Genomic DNA, 9,704 nt, shown 5'->3' with positions numbered 1-9,704 from the left:
AGATTACTCTTATAGGACTAAGTCTGCCTATAATGAGTCTTTATCCACACACATCTCTTTACAGCCTTATATCACATATAAACTTGTCTTAGCCATTTCGTAGGTCAAATGAATGCCAGCAGTGGCTTCCACATGTTTCAATATTGCTTTCTTTGGGAAATATATAATTTAATTAAATGTTTTAATGTTGTTTGGTCATAACGGCACATCTTACTCATTTATATTTGTAATCCATCTGGTACTATGTTTTCGTAATTATCGTTGAGATATGAAATCAGGTGTGTACCATTGGGAACATCTCAGTGGCTGATGTTCTTCCTTTGAGCCCATCTGACCTGGCTCTGTTCACATGGGGGAGTGTGGTGTAAGATGGTCTTTTGTGATTCTTGTAAAATTATTGTTGAGATGATTAAGCTCAATCATGCTCGTGGAGCAGGTGACGAGTGAGAAGGTTGCAGGGTTTAAGAAGTGGAATAATGAGTGGCTGATTATCAGTGGGTGGCTGAGTATGATGAAACAACCACCTGTCTTAAATACTTTATTTCTTCCAAAATGACTTAACTTTTCTTTTTTTTTTATCTGTCCAATTCTTTAAAGCTGCAAATAAAAGTAATATGAGGATGTTATGTTTATTGAACATGTGCTGATTATACCAGTGTGTACTTCAGTGGTTGTCTCTGTGCTACTTACCTTTATTGAATGCAAAACCTTTTTGGAGTGAGGATAAGAGATTATAAGCTATGTTTAGATACATTCTCTTTTCCAAGTTGTGCAAAGTTTAAAAGAATAAAAAGCATCAATGTATTGTCTGGAATTTCTTTTTTGTTTTACAAGCTTTACTCCTACAGAGTATTTAGCAATATTAAGTATTATTGATTGAACAAAACTGATGTTTACTCAATAATTTAATACAAATATAATCTAAACTCGCAAAATGTTATGTATATTTAAAGGTGAACATGAGTAAAGGACGTAATAAATAGCGGTACGTGCATCCAGATCCAATAATTGAGATGGATTTTGTCTGTCGAAGCGATAGATCTGGATGGAAAGTCATATTTTTCATTGATTACTCATAAACTACTGATAACACATCGCTCTCGGTGCTTGGGGGTGAGACGTTGGGTGTTTGGTTTTGTTTTAATTAGCATGAGGCAGAGTAAATGCATCAGGATGACGACACAAACTTCAAGAACTTCCGCGGGTGGATATGACGTCACACTTATCTGTAGGACGACACTGTTGTCATAGTTACGATTGTAAACACCTCTGATCGTGTGTCGAGTGGCCTTAAATTCAAGTAAGAATACTGTACAGTACATACAGTAGAATTAAATTAATTCCATGACATGACATTTTGAAATTATATAAACGGGAAAGAAAAAAAAATCTACAACCAACAACATTTCTCTTTGGAACGCTTCCCATGTTTCTCGCTGTGGTTCGTGTAGCTAGCGTTAGCATAGCTTCCTCGGGTGAAAGGTTGCTGTTAGCAGAAGTTTGCTAAGAGGTTTATACAACGCGTCATTGTAACAGTCTATTACTCTTTAAATATTTTAATTATTAATGCACTATGTAAATACTGTTAATTGTAATTCTGACTTTGTTGAGTGGAGCATTGTTGCTGATATAATTTCCCTATGGGATTATTAAAGTATTCTGATTCTGATATTACTGTTTATCTTAATTGTTGAGCTTAAACAATCATTTCTTGGGCTGACCTTTGACCTTACTGTACCAGTAGATGTGTGTACAGGTACTTGTTAACTTACTCCTGCATAAATGTCTCCATGGATGGATATTAACAGCAGCACAACATCAGTATGCTAACTGGGCTAGGCTAAACGTGCAATGCCTTTCACAGCTATTGTAAAGCTGCATCAAATTCAGCAGGTTACAGAAATGTAAACTCCTCATTCTTTTGCTCCTAGCATGTCAGTGTGCATGGGAAAAGCCACACCAGATGCAAAATTGGAAGAAGTTTGTCATACTGAGACATCCAGACAGAAAACGCCTACTTTAGAAGCATCTGGAATGACACAGGTACAGGTGGGGAGGTGGGTTAGGTCTAGAAATGATTTCAGACAGAGATGTGAGGGTGACTAAACTAATATACGTGGTTAAACTAAGCAATGGTGTACTTGTTTTACCAACCTCAATTACATCCACGGTTTTTGTTATGCTTGTGGAAATATTACTGCTTTCCAAAGAAATGTGGGCTTCCATTTTCAGCTTCCAGAGAGTACAAACTGCCTGGCGAGCTCGGAAGATGGCCGCTACCTCAGTCTGGGTCACTCCCAGGGCTTCTCTGTCTGGTGTGCGTCCGCTCTGATCTGTGTTACAGAGTGGCTGCAAGACGCAGTAGAAATGGCATCTATTCAAATGACTGAAATGTCTGAGACAGCCTATCTACTCGGCACTGTAGATGATATGGGTGAGTAGTAAGCCTCTGATCAGCACCGCCATCGGTCTGTGGCCTGAAACCACTGGAATCAGTGGAATCGATGGGTATTAACCATTTGCTTTGCCGCTATCATCTTCCTCTGCAGGTGTTGCCAGAGTCTTTGCATTTCGTGGGGAAGATATTCACCTCCTCAGTGTTATTAACGTCATGGTTCGTATTCACTGTCATTGATTTCAGCAGAAAAGTGCCATCCGTAAGGGTACCGACAGGACGCCAGAGGCAAATCAGACTGTTGTGTTGTATATTTTGTAACATGTTGTGTATAAGATAGTTTTCAGTGTTGAATTTATGTAATTGCTTTTTTTTTTTGAGTGTGAAAAAGTAAGAAAAGATCCGATTCAAAACATTCTCTCAATTCAAGGAAAACGTCAATGAGAGAAGCATTTGTCTGACATTTGAAATGTCTGAAGGGGGGGACTATGGAGCTGCAATGATCAGATGTAAGTAAGGCCTTTCCCATCTGTTTTAATTCTATTCATGATGTCATTTAAATGAACTGAATCAAAGAAATGGCACACCTCCCTTCAGGCAACGGTGCCGTTTGGCTCGAGGTTCACCGCTTCCCCTCAGAAGTGTGGCAGAAAGAGTTAGAGATGTTGCAAAAACAGGTATTATATTCAAATTCAATGAATGGGCAAAACAAAAATATAGTGAAAAAGGAATATCCCCATCAAGGGTATCAATTTAATCAAAAGTTTAGATTCATTTGTTTTGAGAAAAACCTCGTGACAGTTTTGTTTTTATGTCCAGGACCCATCTGTAGATGTGGATTTCAAATGGTCTCCAGCTTCATTGGTGTTTAAAATCACACCACCCGAAACTCTAGCAGGTATATTTTATCTTGAGCAAAATAAATGTGATACGTCTCCAGTGCAGTTTGTTATAACTGAACCAATCAAAAATCCATGACGTGCGTCCATTGGTCCGTCGTAATTGGAACTGCTAGTGTAAATGCAGATGTGCAGCCCAGGCAGTATTACATAGTAACCTCTCCGCCATTGTTTGTGTTGTTTTGCTTTGAGAACATCAGCTAGACCACTTGAGGACTTTTTCACACACTGCTTGGCTCTGGACACACACACCAGCAGCAGCTATCAGCAGGGTGAGCAGGCTTCAAAGGCAGAAGCAGGAAAAATCAAAGAGAACAATGAAAGGTGCGAAAAATCTAGTATTTAAAAATTGAACTGCTTTTATAGCAAATACATGATTCCATCACATGATCATTTATTTATGAATTTCCTTTGGGCTGATTGACTCATTTGGAACCTCAATTATTTCATATTCCCAGAATATGAATCACACAAAACAATATGAACGCAGATTCTCAAATATTTTCTTCTTGTCACCTTCATTACATTTAATCTTTTCCAGGCGTTGCACCCACCACTTTCTTCTGCCTTGTGGTCAGTTAATTGGTGACAACAGAGCAAAGCCTCAGCCAGGTTTGTAATGGAGGATCATTTTTCATAGGAAAGTTAAAGTTATAAAGTAATAAAGAATAAAAAATGCTGTCAAGTCATTGGCCAGTGTAGTCTCCAGAATAATAGGTCATTAAGAATGGTCTTTCTGTTTTAATTCAGATTTCATTCCTGAGGATTGGACATGAAGTGACAAAGGTTCCTATGAATGCCTTCTTTTATTTTGGTAGGATTTCCTATTGCTGTCTGTGTGTGGTGGAGTGGCAGCCATAATTTCTTCGAGTATTCTCTTCAAAACGCGCTGAAGAAGAAATCTGGTAAGATATATGTTTGTTCAGAGATGAATCTACTGGATCTTTAAAGTATATTGCCTGTTGTTTAAAGATCGTGAGAAAGCAATAAACATATTTTGACACTTCTGTTATCGAAGCAGATGTGGAGCCCCTGCCAGATGGGATGTGGCCAAATGCAAATGTGATCGTTTGCTCTGCTGTCAGTAGATCCACCCGTTATGTAGCTCACGGGCTCGATAATGGTGTGATTTGTGTCTGGGACAGGCAATCTGGTGAGCAATTCTTATTCCTGTTTATTCTTTTTAATCAGACGGTGTTGAAATAAGCACATTTTAACTGTTTCAAGTCTTCCAAATATCCGAAATGAGGAACATAGTAACTATACGATGGTAGTTGGTTTAATGGCACTCTGAAAAACAAAAGAAAAAGGAAGTCATAAGCTCTCTAAAACTCTGCTGTTTTATTTCTGCATCTTTATTGTGACATTTAGCTCATGGTATGGACTTTTGTACTGAAAGAGATTTTTCGTGTTCAACTGATATTACACATTTTTTCGTGGCCATTTTTCTGACATTGTGACTTGCATTAATAACAACAACAACAAAACCATTTAAAAGGCCCCCAAAATCAATTTCTACCAAGCCACTTATTTATTCTGGATGTTCTACAGCAACAACAGACAACAAAGAGTTGGCCATCCTCATCTCGATGGTCACTTAAACGCACGTCGGGACTTTTGAGAGCATTTGTGGTTGAATGTCATCCTGAAAGCAACTTGACTTGACAATGAGACAGAATCAGTTTGTCGAGTGGTTATTTATGCTTGTGTGCCTGTGAGTGACTCGGAAGCCAGCAGTTTATATTGAAACAAGGTTTCGTCCTGCTTGACCTTTCATCAGGGTCTCCGTTATCTGTGGTCTTGGTGTCGGCGGCAGACAGCGCCTTCCTCAGGATGCAGTTTGTGGACAACGCACCGTTGTCTGCCGATGATTCTCATAGTTCCTTCACAGAGAAAGTCAACATTCTGGTGATGTGTAAGAGTGGAGCAATTCATACGGTCACCACAGGACGAGAAATACAGTCCTGCACAATTCAGCTCGCTGACTCACCGAGGTGGACTTGTTTCCATATTTCACATATCCCGATGGAGATTCCGTCATTTTGTAGCATCCCCTCGCGTTACTTATGTTGTGTTCTTAATCTCCGCAGGCCGAACCACAGCGGTGATCTCCCAACTGTCGCTACGTCTGTGCCGTTCCTACAGAGCTTGGTAGAACGCCTAACAATGTTGCTGAAAAGTTTAAAGCTCTTACCTTCTGTATTATTTTCTTTTTATAATTTCTGACTCTTGGGTCCTGCTGTCTTGTTTTCTTTGCCTCGTTCAGTTACTGGTGCTGCAAAGAAATGGGGAAATGTTCCTCCTGGATGCCATCAACAAAACCACTGTGTGCCTCCTGGTTCCTCTCAAAACTCATTCAATTGCTTCTCCCTGCAATCCTGTTTACGCTCTAAACTCCGAACAGCAGACTCTGTTCATGAAGGGTAAACTCAACTGCTTTTCTCTACCGGCATTCCGCAGGGTCATATTTATATGGAAGCAGCTCAATGATAATGATTTACTGTTTTCACGTCTCAGCACATGACCTGAACCCCAGCTGCAGTGTGCCTTCCCTGCTTGGAGAAAGCCCGAGTCAACTTCTCGTCTTTCGTTTTGGAGAGTCTGATGTCATCAGGCAGTATATCATCTCCACAGCAGCAAACACTGAACGATGTCCCTCCAGTCTAGAAGAAACCTGTGACCTCTACCTTCAACAAAGGTTGTTTTCTTGTGTCTTAAAATCAGCTTAATGTGAATATTATGGTTTCCAATTATTTTTGAAAATGTGCTCCCGAGATAAGTCACATGATATGATGTCCAAAAGTACAAAACTCAATTGATGATTCATGTTTGGATGCTGAAATGTCTGCTTGTGTGTGTTCATGTGAAGGGCGCTGTCTTTTGATGAAAGGAACAAAGCTCTAAAACAGACCTGGAATCAGCTGGAGGAGACTGCAGTGACGTTACAAATGAAATCCTCTCAGGCTCACATAAAAAAATGAAGACTGATGGGCAGCAACTGGAGCTGGCCATCCGTCGGTCTGCACAGAAAACGCTTGCAATGTCATTTAAATGTGCACATTTATTTCCTTTCCATGGTTTGTTGGATATTGCTTCTTAAAATGCAACATGTCCACATTTCTAATGGACACGCTGAATAACAGTTATACAAAGTTAAAATTTACAAAGCATGAAATATTCCTTTATCCCAGGAGCTTGTATATGCATGTATATCGTTTATGCAGCTTCTACTTTTCAGTCTAATAACACATTGGACAGCTTGATGCTGAATAAATAAAACAGTTTGCAGTCTCCTCATCCTCTGGTCTCCCTCTGCATCATTATCGGTTAAAACGCTGCTTCTCAGTGATGTCGCTGCCCATCTTGAATCTTATGCGGCTGGCAGGGCTCGCCTCTCTTTTCCTTGACAAGGAGTTGACAGCACAGGCGAAAGATCCAGTTATAACCGTGTTATTATCCAGTTTGGACGCTGTGGCCGATTTGCAATAATACCTTCGAAGCCCTTTTCGAAAGTGAATGGTGAACAGGCCATAGATGATAGGATCCAGGCAGGCATTTACAAGTCCAAATATGAAAAGAATGTGGGTCAGAGCCTGGGAGACCTTTCCCTCCAGGTCTTCGGGGAAGAACCAGTACCACAGGCCCAACAAGTAGTATGGCGTCCAGCAGATGATGAAGGATAAGACAATCACTATACTCATTTTTAGAGTTCTTATCCGGGCTCTAGGGATGTTGTCCTTCGAACAGCGCAAATTCATTTCATTGGAGGGCGCTAGGAGACAAAACATAGTGCCGACGCGTTATGAATGACTTGAATGTAAATGAACAAACACAAGACGGGAACTCCATCATGCATTCACCTCACCATCATTTAAACAGAACAGTCAAAAACATCCTATCCTACCAATGTTAGAAAAAGAGAAAAGATCTTCCTGAATCCTGGATCCTCTTATTGGATTCTATTCAAATGTTAAATATTCTTCCGGGCTTCATTTGCAGCCTCTCTGCCAAGTTTCACGAAAATGTGTTGAGTAGTATTTGTGCAATACTATATTTGTGATAACTGAGGTAAATATATTATGTATTGTGCATTATTGTTACCATTTTCATTCATACATTTAAAACACTTGTGTATCTTTACCAGATTTAAAGACAATTGATTCATTCTTGAGATGGTCAGGGGATCACTGTGATCAGTAGGATTCCTTCTGTGGCGATAATCTATCAGAGATTTGTTGCGATTAACAGACAAACCAGGTTTTCGGTGCTGTTCAGATCAATTATTTGGATGGAAATAGTCTCATTCATCACATAATGTAGGTGAACTAAATGTGTAACAATGTGTGTGGTGATAAAGGGGTCGCACTACGCACATAAATCCCATTCACATCCACAAATGATCACATCTGAACTCACAGTTGTGGTTTCTCAGTCGTTTGGAGATCTCACAGAAGATCCTGGTGTAGCAGGTGATCATGATGACCAGCGGCAGCAGGAACAGACAGCAGAAAGTGAACATATTGTAGGCCGTTTCATGCCAGTGAGCGGAGAAACTTCCACGGGTGGTACACTGAGTGAAGTCCTCGGGAGAGCTGATGGTCACACTCTGAAAAAGAAACATCTGAAGAGGGAATAATCAATAATAATAAGTGTCTAGCTATGGAGACAGCATAATAGAAAGCCTTTGTTTTAATAAATAAGATAGAGCCCCCCCACCCTACATGACTGTGTCAAATTCCATAAACATTGGTCAATAATCAATCAAGATATTGAGGAACAAATTCTGAAGCTCCATTGACTGCAATGTTACCAAAAATTTCAAAGTGATCCAGAATGCAGGATCTCTTCTGGATCATTTCCAAAATGTAATCATTTTCCTGAAAATTTCATCAAGACCTTTTGAGTCATGTTGCTAACAGTCAGACAGACGAGACATAACCTCCTCAGCGGAGGTAACAAAACCCTAATCCAAATTCCAACAAGAAATGGCTACCTGTAATGTTTTAATGGTATTACAGAAAATTAGAAAATATAATTTAATGGCTTCTTCTTTTTAGTTTTTTTTATCCTGCTAACACAAAAACAATCTATTTGGTGGAAATAAAGTAAATGTATTTTGTGATTAATTAGTATAGTTAAAGATGATCTTTCGTGGCTGGATGCCGCTACAAACGAGTTACATGTTATGCCGTCTGTGATTTAGATGAAGGAAATGACCCTCACCCCCTTCATTTTCATTGGCCATTACCTGACAAGAATCTCTCCTTTGCTGCTGGGTTCAACACTTATTCCACACTAACTTTGTCTGATCCGCTGGCCGACACACACACACATTCCGTGACTTATTATCAGCAGGGACTGAGGACGAATGTTTACCAACATGATGAGTTTGACTGTGACTTATACCAGCCTAGAGGAAGTCACGATGTGCTCCTTGGACTCATTTCCCAGCTATTCAGGACTACTGCAACAACAAACCAACCCTAACCTCTGGCTCTATTCATCACGCGGTAAACTTACCTGAGGAACTGAAAGCAGGACGCTCATGCCCCACGCCACAGTCAGCATGACTCGGTTTCTCTTCCTGGCATTGCTGATTGCCAGAGGGTTGAGTATGGCTGACTGCCTATCCAGACTGATCACCACAGTGATGAAGGCGCAGGAGTACATCGCCTGCAACTTAAGAAACATCAGCGCCCTGCAGGCAAAGTCTCCGGCGAGCCACTGTAGCGTGACGTTCCACACGGCATCCACGGGCATCACGATAAAGGTCACCAGCAGATCCGCCACCGTCAGGTTGATCATGAGCACCCTGACGTGGGATTTACGCTTCCCGTCGGCGTGAGCTGCCCACAGAACAGCCAGGTTGCAAAGGGCGGATATCCCGCAGAGCATGCAGGTGATGGCCACTCTGACTTTGGCTGCGGTGGTGAATGTGGGCAGCTGCAGGGCGCCGCCTGATGCCGTCCAGTCGGAGAGGGATGAGCCGTTACAGCTGAAGTTCAGTCTGCAGTCTGCGGTCAGGCGATACATGGTCGCTGCAGAGTCGCACATTTCCCGATGCTCCCAGCAGAATGAATGCTCTTTTCATTCGCCGCATAGATCACTGCTGGTTGACAAGAGTGAAGCAGAAAGAGGGAATTAATGCGAGACACGCCGCGTGAGTCACGGGCCAGGAAGGGCCAACAGATCATCCATGGATATTTGTCTCATGAGAAGAGCTGATATCCAGACAGTGAATGATGCAGGTGCTTTATCTAGAAGTAATGTGCATGTATGGAACCCAGTCATGCAGCCGTGGGAAGCTAAGCACGAGAGAGAAAGAGGTAGATGGGAATTACAGGCACAAGCTCAAGCATGTCTTAGAAGGCATGGACTGTAATGGAGCTAAAATATAACTGGAACAATAT

The 9,704-nt window shown here is 41.1% G+C and overlaps 2 protein-coding genes across 2 annotated transcripts; one reads left to right on the top strand and one right to left on the bottom strand.

Moving 5' to 3' along the window:
- Nucleotides 1-1,932: 1,932 nt before the first annotated feature.
- Nucleotides 1,933-6,519, top strand: wdr93 (WD repeat domain 93). The gene is made up of 15 exons (XM_068741338.1): nt 1,933-2,043; nt 2,233-2,434; nt 2,550-2,614; nt 2,826-2,904; nt 2,993-3,072; nt 3,215-3,293; nt 3,495-3,618; nt 3,836-3,906; nt 4,113-4,199; nt 4,313-4,447; nt 5,075-5,288; nt 5,385-5,445; nt 5,561-5,720; nt 5,800-5,992; nt 6,164-6,519. Exons 1-15 carry the CDS (start codon nt 1,933-1,935, stop codon nt 6,273-6,275), a joined length of 1,773 nt encoding a protein of 590 aa, XP_068597439.1. The 3' UTR covers nt 6,276-6,519.
- A 95-nt stretch (nt 6,520-6,614) lies between these two features.
- LOC137895808 (putative gonadotropin-releasing hormone II receptor) lies at nt 6,615-9,348 on the bottom strand. Its single transcript, XM_068741326.1, has 3 exons — nt 8,815-9,348; nt 7,711-7,915; nt 6,615-7,066 (listed from the first exon to the last, which is right to left on the bottom strand). The coding sequence occupies exons 1-3, from the start codon at nt 9,346-9,348 to the stop codon at nt 6,615-6,617; spliced, it is 1,191 nt and encodes a 396-aa protein (XP_068597427.1).
- Nucleotides 9,349-9,704: the final 356 nt, after the last annotated feature.

Source organism: Brachionichthys hirsutus, chromosome 1 (assembly GCF_040956055.1).
Source record: "Brachionichthys hirsutus isolate HB-005 chromosome 1, CSIRO-AGI_Bhir_v1, whole genome shotgun sequence".
Taxonomy (NCBI): Eukaryota; Metazoa; Chordata; class Actinopteri; order Lophiiformes; family Brachionichthyidae; genus Brachionichthys; species Brachionichthys hirsutus.
The sequence above is the reverse complement of the archived record's forward strand: the minus strand, read 5'-3'. Positions and strand labels throughout refer to the sequence as shown.

Coding starts and splice junctions, on each gene's coding strand:
- wdr93 (XM_068741338.1), top strand. CDS start 1,933: ATGTCAGTGTGCATGGGAAAAGCCACACCAGATGCAAAATTGGAAGAA. Junction 4,448..5,074: donor TGTCTGGGACAGGCAATCTG/GTGAGCAATTCT, acceptor ACCTTTCATCAG/GGTCTCCGTTATCTGTGGTC. Junction 5,993..6,163: donor GACCTCTACCTTCAACAAAG/GTTGTTTTCTTG, acceptor GTTCATGTGAAG/GGCGCTGTCTTTTGATGAAA.
- LOC137895808 (XM_068741326.1), bottom strand. CDS start 9,348: ATGTGCGACTCTGCAGCGACCATGTATCGCCTGACCGCAGACTGCAGA. Junction 7,916..8,814: donor TCCTGCTTTCAGTTCCTCAG/GTAAGTTTACCG, acceptor TTCCCTCTTCAG/ATGTTTCTTTTTCAGAGTGT. Junction 7,067..7,710: donor ACGACTGAGAAACCACAACT/GTGAGTTCAGAT, acceptor TTTGTCTCCTAG/CGCCCTCCAATGAAATGAAT.